Genomic DNA, 11,943 nt, shown 5'->3' with positions numbered 1-11,943 from the left:
CTCGTCCTCCCTGGACTGACCTATCCCCTTCCTAACTCCCTACCTACACTCACCTTTACTGGCTCCATCCCCGCCTCTTCGACCTGTTTGTTTCCTCTCCACCTATCCTCTCCTCTATCCCTCTTCTATCCGCCTCCCACTCTCTCCCTATTTATTTCAAAACCCCCTTCCCCTCCCCCTTTTCTGATGAAGGGTCTCGGCCCGAAACGTTGGCCTCTCTGCTCCTATGATGCTGCTTGGCCTGCTGTGTTCATCCAGCCCTGCACCTTGTTATCCCACAGTATTTGTTTGAATTCCTAACAAAGTTTGTGCAACCGGGTTGTTCCTGTCAAATAATCTTATTCCTCACTCCTCTTCCAACAGCACTGGGAATTTCTTTGCCTCTTCACTGATTTGGTAACATAATGGTGTAAGTTCCTGCCAACATTAGGAATGTCACTGTAACAGAATCGACATATCACATGACAATGTTCGGTAACAATTCCACTATTGCAGGCTGCTCTATTGTTGAAATCAGTTGTTCTTTGCAACCAAGCAAACCCAGTGTAGAATTGGACCTGGGCCCTCGAAATTCGGTTTGCAGTTGGAATTTCACTGTTTGCATGTAATCAAAGTTTCTCTGGGCTAGAGGGATGCAAAAACATTGGCTATTACTGCATGATGAAACTGAGGTTTCAGGTCATTCAAAGCAGTCTCAAGGCTCCTGACATTTCCTGTTGGCTCTTCCTCCAGGTTTCTGGGATCATGATGTAACAACGAACAGGGCTCCTGCTTATTCCATGGCCAAGCGCCATCCAGGTCTGAAAGATAGCGGTACACCTGCACCAAGAACGCTACCAGAAAAGATGACTCACCATGGGAAGGAGAGTGTTCCTGCCTGGACAATGGCTCACCGACACAAGGACTATGACCCTGGTAGAACTCCAGGACCAGGTCAGTGCTGAATGGCCAAGGAGTATGCAATAACAAAATAAAGAGAAAAAGGGGAATTAGCAAACTAACAAGTGTGTCATCAGTCCAATTCACACACCCAATTTAGTTCGTCCTATAGCTGCTTTGAAGATCTAAGCAATGAAATTACACCCAAGCATAATTGCGTCTCTAACCCTCCCTCCCATTTAAGATGCTCCTTAAAATCTATCTTTTTGAATAATCCTGTCATTATATCTCCTTATATGGCCTGGCCTCAAATTTGGTTTGATAATAGCTCCTGTGGAACAACCGTGGATAATTTATCATGTTAAAGGTGCTCGATAAATTGTTCATATTTATTGTTGGATATTTCTGATTTTGAAGTAACAAAATGGTGACTGCTGTGGGCTGTCCTGCTAATGAATTGTCATGAGTCAAACTTTTATGTGTCTTAGATATTGCAGTTTGTAGCTTTCTTCCCTCAGATATTCAAGCCATTCTCCTTAACATGAACATTTAAGCTATGCTGCTTCAGTATAATGACAAATTCAGTATTGAATGTAACGTCTTTCAGCTAAAATGTGAAACTCAGGGCTCCTTCTGCATGCTCATAAGGAGATACTAAAGATCGAATGAAAATATCCAAATGAAGCAGAAATTTTGACAAAAGTGTGATCACTAGTCCCACTGCTGTTTGCATGATCTTGCTTTGCGCAAAGTAATACCTCCATTTGCTGGAGAATCTGCATAGCTTTCATTTTCATCCAATTGGTATGAGTATGGGTTCCCTGAATGAAAAGGTGTCCTCACTGAAAGGCAGGGTTGTATTCCTGAAAATCACAACATTAAATAAAGCGTGGTTTTTCAAAGGAATGATTGCTAAAACAGAGTTAGTTTCCTCCGCACAATTTCTGCCTGGAAAAGCTAACATAAGAATTGAAATACTGTGTTATACATGTCATTACACCTGTTGTATTTTATACATGTGCTGCACTACGCATTCCTAGCTAAAATAATTTGCAAAACAAAACAATTAAAGCTTCTGAGGAAGGGTCACTAAAAATAAAAGCAGGCCAGGCAACCATATGGCATGGATCTGTGGAAAATGTCCCATTTGAGGATAATGGACAAGAGAGGACGCATCAGTGAGATTGTTGTTACTTCCTCAAAAAACTCAATCAGGTTTATGAGATACAATTTCCCATACACAAAGCCATGCTGTCTATCCCTAATCAGTCCTTGCCTTTCCAAATACTGGTAAATCCTGTCTCTCAGAATCCCCTCTAACAACTTACCCATCACTGACATCAGACACACCGGTCTATAGTTCCCTGGCTTTACCTTGCAGCCTTTCTTGAATGAAGCCACATTAGTCACCCTCCAGTCTTCCAGCAGCTCACCCATGGCTGTAGATCACACAAATATCTCTGCTAGGGGCCCCGCAATTTCTTACTTAGCTTCCCACAATGTCCTGGGATACACTTGATCAAGTTCCAGGGATTTATCTACCTTTATGCATTTTAAAACCTGCAGCCCCACCTTTTCTGTAATATGAACTCGTTATAAGACGTCATTATTTATTTCTCCAAGTTCCTTAACTTCAATGTCCTTCTCAACAGTAAATACTGACACAAAATATTTATTTAATATCTCACCCATCTTCTGCCGTTCCACACATAGATGGCCTTGTTGATTTTTAAGGGGCCCTATTCTCTCTCTAGTTGCTATTTTGCCTTAATTTACTTGTAGAATCTCTCTGGATTCTCCTTAATCTTATCTGTCAAAGCTATCTCACGTCCCCTTTTTGCCCTCCTGATTTCCCTCTTAAGTGTACTCCTACTGCTGTTATACTCCTCAAGGGATTCACTTGATCCAGTTGCCAGTACCTAACATATGCCTCCTTCTTTTTCTTGACTACAGCCTCAATATTTCTCGTCATCCAGTGTTCTCTACTCCTGCCAAATCCGCCCTTCACACTAACAGGAACACACAGTCTCTGAACTCTCATTGTGTCACTCCTGAAAGCCACCCACTTGCCAGACATCCCTTTACCTGCGAACAGCCTGCGCCGAACAACTTTTGAAACTTCTGTCCAATACCATCTAAATGGGCTTTGCTCCAATTTACAACTTTAACTTTTACACAAGGCCCATCCTTTTCCATAACTATTTTAAAACTAAAAGCAGTATGGTCACAGCTCCCAAAGTGCTAACAGTTTTCATTCAAAATATTAATGCTTTAATTTTAAAAATCAAGTACAACATTAATTTTGCAGCATTACATTAGAACAAAGTAATTCAATTTGCAGACAATCAGGAACATATCCTTGATACATTGCAAATTAGTTTTCATACACTCCACATGATCACTGGCCCCCAGATATGCAGCCCCCTTCCAGCCCCCCAGCCCAAGGTCTACAGCTTCCCCCCACTGTCTGACGTGTGCACCACCTCCCCCCGACTCAGCCCCAGATATCAGCTACCTCCCAGTAACCCAGTGTCCCCCACCACACTAGTCTGCAGCTCTCCCCCACCCCATCCCAGCCTACTCTTTTACATCTGCACTTCCTTTCCTTCTCAGAAGAAAAAAGTATAGATTGATGGATCTGCTCACAATTGTCAGCCATTCCTGCTGCCTGTCTCACAATTGCTATCCTCTAGTCTTCAATAAATGTTCTAATTTATAAAGGTAGTGAGTTTTTTACATCTTCTAAGAGAATAATCTCTCTGAGCTTTATATGAAGTATTTACTCCTAATGCTTGTACTCCTAATGCCTCTCCCTTTTCAATTCAATGTAGTGTTGACAAGGCTCTCTCCTTAATTTGCAAAACATTTCCCAAAACATGCATCAAACCAAACTCATATAGGCCTAGAATAGCCATTTTTACAGTGCCTTTTATGCTAGTGTTCTTTTTCTTTGGTATTTCTCATTCACTTACCTCTCCAATTGAATTTTTCAAATCTCTATCTGTCCCCTCTCTCTTTCGTCTCAATTCCAATGTCCTTCCTTTTATCTGCTTCATTTCTTTTATGGTCAAACTGCTTTAACTACCTCCAATGACTCATTTTTAGGAGTGTCTGTTTTGATTTGTATTTCCATCAATCTTAACTGTTGTGATATTATTTGAAGTGCCTCAGTGTTTACACTAAAGTGAAACTTTAAATTCTTTGCCAGTTTAACTCAACTGCATTGCTCTCAAACACAGAAATTCAGTTGAGCAATCGCTCAATTGCACTTAGGTCAGCAGGTCTGGCAGGGAAAGAAAAAATCAAGAGTTAACGTTTCGGGTCCGGTGACCCTTCCTCGGAACAGACCCTTCTGAGGAAGGGTCATCGGACCCGAAACATTAACTCTGACTTTTTTCTTCACAGAATCTGCCAGACCTGCTGAGCTTTTCCAGCAACTACTGTTTTTGTTCCTGATTTACAGCATCTGCGGTTCTTTTGGTTTTTAGTTGCACTTAGGTATTGGCTTGAATTCGTAGTTCTGCTTGGAAAATTCTTGAGGGCACCTCTGGAAGTAGTTGGGATTCAAATTTAGGTCCACCTCACTAATAGGTAAGGATACCACCACTGTACCACAAAAGCACCTCCTCTCAGCTCTGTGATAACCTGCCGCTTGCAACCAATCCACAAGCTGTGCTCGGCAGTTACTTTTTTTCTCAAAGACAGCCAGTGCCAATGTTTCTCAAACAATTATCAAATCTAGTTTCAGCCAAAAGAAACCACTCTGCCTCGATCAGCTGGTGCATTCTGCCCAGTTCCAGGCACCACACTTTAGGGAAAGGTGTCAAGGCTTTGGAGAGAACAACATTGATGGGGTGACTGTAGTGAGGGCTGCAATTTTCTGCTCTCTCCTCTGGTGAGTTTCTCCCCTGAGGTGGGCTGAATCAGGTTGTAAGCCTGGTGGGTGGAGCCGCTGTCACCTTCCCACCTCCGTCTGAGTTAATTCAGTGGTGAGGAAGCCCAAGACCAGTTTCCCACTCCAATTAGTGTTCACATAAGGGTTTCATCCTATCTGCTGGTTGTGACCTGTGCTGGATTTCTTGGAGCTACCAGGAAGATGGTGGGAGACAATTAACCCCCCAGTCCATTACTGCCCCTCCTCCCCTCCATTTCTCCAAATTGGGAAAGACTTGTCTGGTCTGGGACTAATCGAGATGAGCTGCCAAGGCCTTTCCTTTCTCTGCAAGGCACCTACACTCCTACAGGGATGAATCTTGGGTCTGACTCATAACCACATTCCTTCTTCTGAGGAAGGAGGTGATGGTGGGGTGGGGAGAGGAGGGCAATGGGGGAAAGATCACAACAAATAATAATCCACAGCAGCAGTGAGGGGCACATTGGATGCTTGTGTGAGCTGATGTTTGAGATTAATCAGGGTCAACCTAGTACAGGATAAGTCAGTGCAACTCCAAACTAAGAGACAAGGGGAGGCTATTCAGCCCCTTAAGCCTATTCTTCTGGATCAAGGTTGGTCTGTATCGTAGTTCTGTTTACTTGTTTTTTGCTTCACACTTCTTGAAGTTTTAGTCAAATGTATGTACTGAAGTCCTGAGGTGGGGCTTGAATTTAATAACCTTCTGTCTCAGGGTGAAGATGTATCACCAAGTAATCATTGACAGCGTGACAAGTGATAGGAATAGAATTCAGCTTCATTGACAGTGGTAGCCCTGTTCTACATTTTTAGTGATCAACAATCTAGTCGATCAACAATATCTTGCTTTCCAATAGGATCATAGCTGATCTAAATGTAAGTTCCTTTTTCTTGAATTAACTCCATGTCCCTTGCCATTCTGACCCAACAAAAACCTATCTATCTCAGTCTATTTCTAATCCACAGCCTTTTTGGGTCAAGAAGTTGAGTTTTCAATACTCTTTGCGTTCTTGTTGTTTTCATTTCTAAACATTCTAGCTCTAATGCTATAATTCCCCCAACAGAGAAGATAGTACCTTTGTATCTTGTCTATCAAATACCTTTATCAATTTAATTCAATTAGATAGCCACGCAACCAACTCAGGGGGATTCAGCTAACTAAACTCTTGTAGCCCAGTGGTAGAAACCCTGTTGCTAAGTAAGGACACCTAGTTTCAAGTCCTACCTGCTCCAAAAGTGTGTCATAATGTGTCTAAGCAGATTGGAAACATAAATAATGTTGCAATATTTGCTGTCGTAAGAAATATGTGATTGTAAATTTCATAAACTTTACTGTAAGAAGCCACATCTTTGACAGACAGGTAGAAATAACCTGTTTCTCTTGTATTACCAACAGAGATTAATTTACCTTTAGTGTAACTTTAAGAAGTTAATAAGGAACACTCTCTTTATTTTTGCAAAGTAATTAAAATTATTGTCTTTGACTGGGTTTCTTGAAAGCTGCTTTGCGAATTTGTTCCATCCGCTGCAATGCGATGTATGAGCAATAGCACAAAGGTCTGCCTGTCTGTCACATAAACATCCTGAGCTGGGTTTTTAGGTCGCCATCTAGGTAAGATTGGAAAGGGAGCCTGTGATTAAAATCGTGGTGCCAGCCTGCATTTGGAGTTCTTGCATTGACCCCAGCATTAGCAAAGTTCATTATCGGGCAGGGGAGGCTAATGCCAATGAATCCAATTAAGATTTTTCAATTATTCATAGAGAACGTGTCAAGAGAGATAACAAGGTGTAGAGCTGGATGAACACAGCAGGCCAAGCAGCATCAGAGGAGCAGGAAAGCTGACGTTTTGGGCCTAGAGCCTTCATCAGAAATGGGGGAGGGGAAGGGGGTTTTGAAATAAATAGGGAGAAAGGGGGAGGCAGATAGAAGATGGATAGAGGAGAAGATAGGTGGAGAGGAGACAGACAGGTCAAAGAGGCGGGGATGGAGCCAGTAATTATGAGTGTAGGTGGGGAGGTAGGGAGGAGATAGGTCAGTCCAGGGAGGACGGACAGGTCCAGGGGGCGGGATGAGGTTAGTAGGTAGGAGGTGGGGGTGCGGCTTCAGGTGGGAGGAGGGGATAGGTGGGAGGAAGAACAGGTTAGGGAGGCGGGGACGAGCTGGGCTGGTTTTGGGATGCGGTAGGGGGAGGGGAGATTTTGAAGCTTGTGAAATCCACATTGATACCGTTGGGCTGCAGGGTTCCCAAGCGGAATATGAGTTGCTGTTCCTGCAAGCTTCGGGTGGCATCATTGTGGCACTGCAGGAGGCCCAGGATGGACATGTCGTCTAAGGAATGGGAGGGGGAGTTGAAATGGTTTGCGACTGGGAGGTGCAGTTGTTTGTTGCGAACCGAGCGTAGGTGTTCTGCAAAGCGGTTCCCGAGTCTCCGCTTGGTTTCCCTGATGTAGAGGAGGCCACATCTGGAATAGCGGATACAGTATACCACATTAGCAGATGTGCAGGTGAACATCTGCTTGATGTGGAAAGTCTCCTTGGGGCCTGGGATGGGGGTGAAGGGGGAGGGGAAGGGGCAGGTGTAGCACTTCCTGCGGTTGCAGGGAAAAGTGCCGGGTGAGGTGGGGCTGGAAGGGAGTGTGGAGCGGACAAGGGAGTCACGGAGAGAGTGGTCCCTCCGGAAAGCAGATAAGGGTGGGAGGGAAAAATGTCTTTGTTGGTGGGGTCGGATTGCAGATGGCGGAAGTGTCGGAGGATGATGCATTGGATCTGGAGATTGGTGGGGTGGTACGTGAGGATGAGGGGGATTCTGTTTTGGTTGTTATTGCGGGGAGGGGGTGTGAGGGATGAGTTGCTGGAAATGCTGGAGACACGGTTGAGGGCGTTCTCGACCCTGAGAGGGGTAAGTTGCGGTCTTTGAAAAACGAGGACATCTGAGATTTTCGGGAGTGGAATGCCTCATCCTGGGAGCAGATGCGGCGGAGGCGAAGGAATTGGGAATAGGGGATGGCATTTTTGCAGGAAGGTGGGTGGGAGGAGGTGTATTCTAGGTAGCTGTGGGAGTTGGTAGGCTTGAAATAGATATCGGTTTCCAGGTGGTTGCCGGAGATGGAAACAGAGAGGTCCAGGAAGGACAGAGAGGTATCAGAGATGGTCCAGGTGAACTTAAGGTTGGGGTGAAAGGTGTTGGTGAAGTGGATGAATTGTTCGAGATCCACGTGGGAGCACGAGGCGGCACCGATACAGGCATCAATGTAACAGAGGAAGAGGTGGGGTTTAGGGCCAGTGTAGCTACGGAAGAGGGATTGTTCCACGTAACCTACAAAGAGGCAGGCATAGCTTGGGCCCATGCAGGTACCCATGGCCACCCCCTTTGTCTGTAGGAAATGGGAGGAATTGAAAGAGAAGTTGTTGAGGGTGAGGACAAGTTCAGCTAAGTGGATGAGGGTGTCCCTACTATCTCTGTGTCAAGACAGATGTTGAGATTGTACTGGAGGTGAATGGGCTGCATGCTGGATGACAGGCAGAACAGGAGCCTGAAGGTAGAAACACAGAGGGAAGCCACCACAACAATTTCATTGGATATTTAAAAGGACAAACTACTCGGGGGTATGGGGGACTCAATCATTGGCTCATGAGTGACTTCAGGTGTGCACTTGGGAAGAGTGGTCACTAAGCACTCAGGTAGTGTTATCACTCTCCTATGATTGTGGGGCTGTAAGAGGTGGGCACAAGGCTTCTAGATGCCACTGGGAGGCTAACAGAACAGAAGGAATCATAGAATCCCTACAGCGTGGAAACAGGCCATTCGGCCCAACATGTCCACACTGACCCTTGGAGCATCCCACCCAGACCCATCCCCCATAACCCATCTAATCTACACATCCCTGAACACTATGCGCAATTTAGCATGGCCAATCCACCTAGCCTGCACATTTTTGGACTGTGGGAGGAAACCGGAGCACCCGGAGGAAACCCACGCAGACACGAGGAGAACGTGCAAACTCTGCACAGTCACCCGAGGGTGGAATTGAACCCGGGTCCCTGGCACTGTGAGGCAACAGTGCTAACCACTGAGCCACCATGCCGAAGGAAGGCAGCAACAAGCGAAAAGAACACTAATGTCAGATTTTGGGAATTTAAGCACAGTCAATTTGAAATCTATAAATATAAAGCAGGATCAATAAAACATTGCTTGTGAACCAGGCTATGATAATGATTGAAATGGTTCATTCATGAAAACGGCACAATTTAAGCCTGAGTTGAGGAGGACTTTCTTCTTTCAAAGGATAGAGAGTCTTTGGGAACTCCTTGTCACAGACAGCTGTGAGGGCAGAGTCCTTATGTTTATTTAAGGCTCAGGTAGATAGATTCTTGATCAGTCGGCGAATTAAGGGTTACAGGGAAAGGGCAGAAAGTGGATGTGAGGAATATCAGATCAGCCATGTTCCTATTAAATGGTGCAGCAGGATCAAGGGATTGAATGGCCTACTCCTGTTCATATTTCTTATGGTCTTCTAATCTTACTAGAATTAGAATTAGTTTTATTGTCACATGTACTCAAGTGAGTATTGTGAAAAGTGTACAAGTTGCCACTTATGGCACTATCTTACGTACAAAGGTCCCTAGGTACAGCTTCTTCCGTTACAGTTCTTAGAAAAATAGAGAAGTTAAAAGGTCCAGCATTGCAGATGATGGACTATAGGGAAGGAACCCCAAAATATTTGCTTGGGCTGGTTTATATTTAACAAGTCTCATAGAATCATAGAATCTCTACAGTGTGGAAGCAGGCCACTCGGCCCACTGAATCCACACCCACGCTCTGGGAAGCATTCCACCCAAACCCCCCCCATTTACACTATCCCTGTAACCCTGCAACCCTGCATTTCCCATGGCTAATCCACCTAGGCTGCACATCCCTGGATACTATGGGAAACTTAGCACGGTCAGTCCACCTAGCTTGCACATCTTTGGACTGTGGGAGGAAACCAGAGCACCCAGAGGAAACTCACACAGACACAGGGAGAATGTGCAAACTCCGCACAGACAGTCACCCAACTCTGGAATTGAACCTGGGTCTCTGGGACTGTGAGGCTACAGTGCTAAGCACTGAACCACTGTGCTGCCCAATATATGTATGTGGTTGACTGTTAACTGCCCTTTGAAGAACATTCGCATGCCTCCATAGGGTATGGCCAATAAATACTAGCCTTACTAGCAATGCCCAAACAACCAGAATAATTAACTTGTAGAAACTTACCACTAACTGACATCAAGGCTTTACAAAGAGCTGTTGTCCCCAAATCAGCCTGTTTGGAACACTTCCAGTATATACTTGTAAAGAGAAGGGAGGTCACAGCTGTATGTTTTTGAGGAACTGTGCACCAAACTATCTTTGCACAATGCAATGACAAATCATTAAACAGCAGAGACATGAGTACTGTCTTTGATCGAGAGGGATTAACTGGCAAGAATTTTTCATGTGTACTGCCCTAAAGGATGATGGAATCTCATCTAAATGTTGCAACATTGCTCACAAAATTCGCTTTGTTTTTGTAAAACAAAGATCTGTGGACACCGGAAATCTGAAACATAAACAGAAAACACTGGAGAAATTCAGAATCTGTGGAGAGAAAAACAGAATCAGTGTTTGGTGTCCAGAACTGAAAACAGCTGGGGATCGGTGGCATTTATGATAATGATGACAGGGGTGTGGGATGGGAGGGGGGGGGAGAGAGAGAGAGAGAGAAAAGGAGGAAGCAGATAAAGGGATCGCTGATAGTAAATCAGGGAAGAAGTAAATGCTGAATAGGTGATAATGAGAATGGTGAATCGGTGATAATGGGTTGGCTGTGCTGGGGCCAACCCATACAAAGCAGGAGCTAATAGTGTTGGGGTAGGTCACAAACACGCATGGAGGTGTTCACGCTCCAAAAAATTTAAATTTCTGCCTAGGTACTCCCTCAGGAGGGCTTACAGCTCAACACTGAGTTCAGCCATGATGATAATGAATGACTGAGCAGGTTCAAAGGCTCGAATGGCCTACTCCTGCTTTTATTTTCTATGTTACTATGACCTGTGCCAAATTGTTTAGGTGACAAGTGAAAAACTCTTACTCAAACTCAAGAGTTTCAATTAGTGGCTGTGTTTTCAACTGCCTAGTCCTAAACTCTGGAATTCTGTTCTAATACTCTCTATAAAATTCTGCTACCCTTGGACAAAGCAAGTTGTCACCTGACCGAATATTACTTTATGTGGCGTCAAGACCGTTTTTGTTTAAACACACACCTGCGAAGCAGCTTGGGACATGTTACCAAGTTAGAGGTGCTATATACATACAAGTTCTTTCAATCAGATGCAGAAGTTGTTCACCGAACTTTCATTTTCCCATTTTTCCGATTAGCAAACTACAAGGTACACGAGGCAGATCAATTAGTTCACCGCAATGTACCTGCATATTCCATTGCACTGCGAACGGTCGGATTTAAACTGAACGAAGGCCCAGGTACAGTAACTGATGTTCTGAATATTTTCCATTATCTTTAATGTTCGACACAAGTTATCACACTCTTGTATTTCTGCATTCTGGGTGTTCACTACCAACATTGAAGAAGCCCAGAATTCCGAAGTGTGATTGGCTCAGAAGTTGATACGATAATACAGAAATTGTTTTTGACAAACTCCCAAGGCATAGGCAAATAAAGATTAAAAACTAACAAACCAAAAAGTCAACAATATTTTAAATATTTAGACAAGGTTGTCCTTATAGATGTCTCTAAACAACACATGACAAGTAACTCATCTTCATCTTTGTCTTGTTTAAATAGAGTCCTGTGTTTTGGACCTAGGGCAAGGCTTCCCAGAGTTGGGGGTCAGCAGCTAAAATTTTGGTGTTGTGAGCTCTGAAACAGGAAAGGGCAACATTGAGCACCAACCAAGTTACAACAGCCATGTGCCTGCTCTCACCAGCCCTCTCACAATTCCACTGAAGGATCATGATTATATTCAAGGCTTGAAATGGGGTGACTTTGGGAAACTCAGGTTTAGGGCTTCCCGACACCCAGACTCCATGCCAAAATCAGTTACCCTCAGTTCCTCACATCCTTTCACCCACACTCACTCCCTGGTCACCCACACTCACTCCCAACACCGCACT

At 44.4% G+C, this 11,943-nt stretch overlaps 2 protein-coding genes across 8 annotated transcripts in view; one reads left to right on the top strand and one right to left on the bottom strand.

Annotated features, from left to right (window-relative positions):
- The window catches only part of LOC109913282 (thymidine phosphorylase), a 68,557-nt gene that overhangs the window by 42,093 nt on the left and 14,521 nt on the right, over positions 1-11,943 (bottom strand). Inside the window, exons 1-2 of one of the 7 annotated variants that reach the window (XM_048610522.1) lie at positions 10,048-10,160; positions 1,638-1,742 (exon numbers count right to left, since the gene is read on the bottom strand). The exons of 1 other annotated variant lie outside the window; for it this stretch is intronic. In XM_048610522.1, coding sequence (XP_048466479.1) covers positions 1,638-1,742; positions 10,048-10,060 — 118 coding nt within the window. In that variant the 5' untranslated portion in view covers positions 10,061-10,160. Of the gene's footprint in view, positions 1-854; positions 941-1,637; positions 1,743-3,851; positions 3,925-10,047; positions 10,161-11,943 lie in introns of those variants that run through there. 5 more of the 7 variants (XM_048610524.1, XM_048610523.1, XM_048610528.1 and 2 more) reach the window with 5 other exon arrangements.
- The window catches only part of odf3b (outer dense fiber of sperm tails 3B), a 28,774-nt gene continuing 17,590 nt past the window's right edge, over positions 760-11,943 (top strand). Inside the window, exons 1-2 of the mRNA XM_048610529.1 lie at positions 760-933; positions 11,191-11,292. Of these exons, the coding sequence (XP_048466486.1) occupies positions 780-933; positions 11,191-11,292 (256 nt within the window). The 5' untranslated portion in view covers positions 760-779. The remainder of the gene's footprint in view (positions 934-11,190; positions 11,293-11,943) is intronic.

This window comes from Rhincodon typus, chromosome 22, assembly GCF_021869965.1.
Source record: "Rhincodon typus isolate 14 chromosome 22, sRhiTyp1.1, whole genome shotgun sequence".
In the NCBI taxonomy this organism is placed as follows: Eukaryota; Metazoa; Chordata; class Chondrichthyes; order Orectolobiformes; family Rhincodontidae; genus Rhincodon; species Rhincodon typus.
The sequence above is the reverse complement of the archived record's forward strand: the minus strand, read 5'-3'. Positions and strand labels throughout refer to the sequence as shown.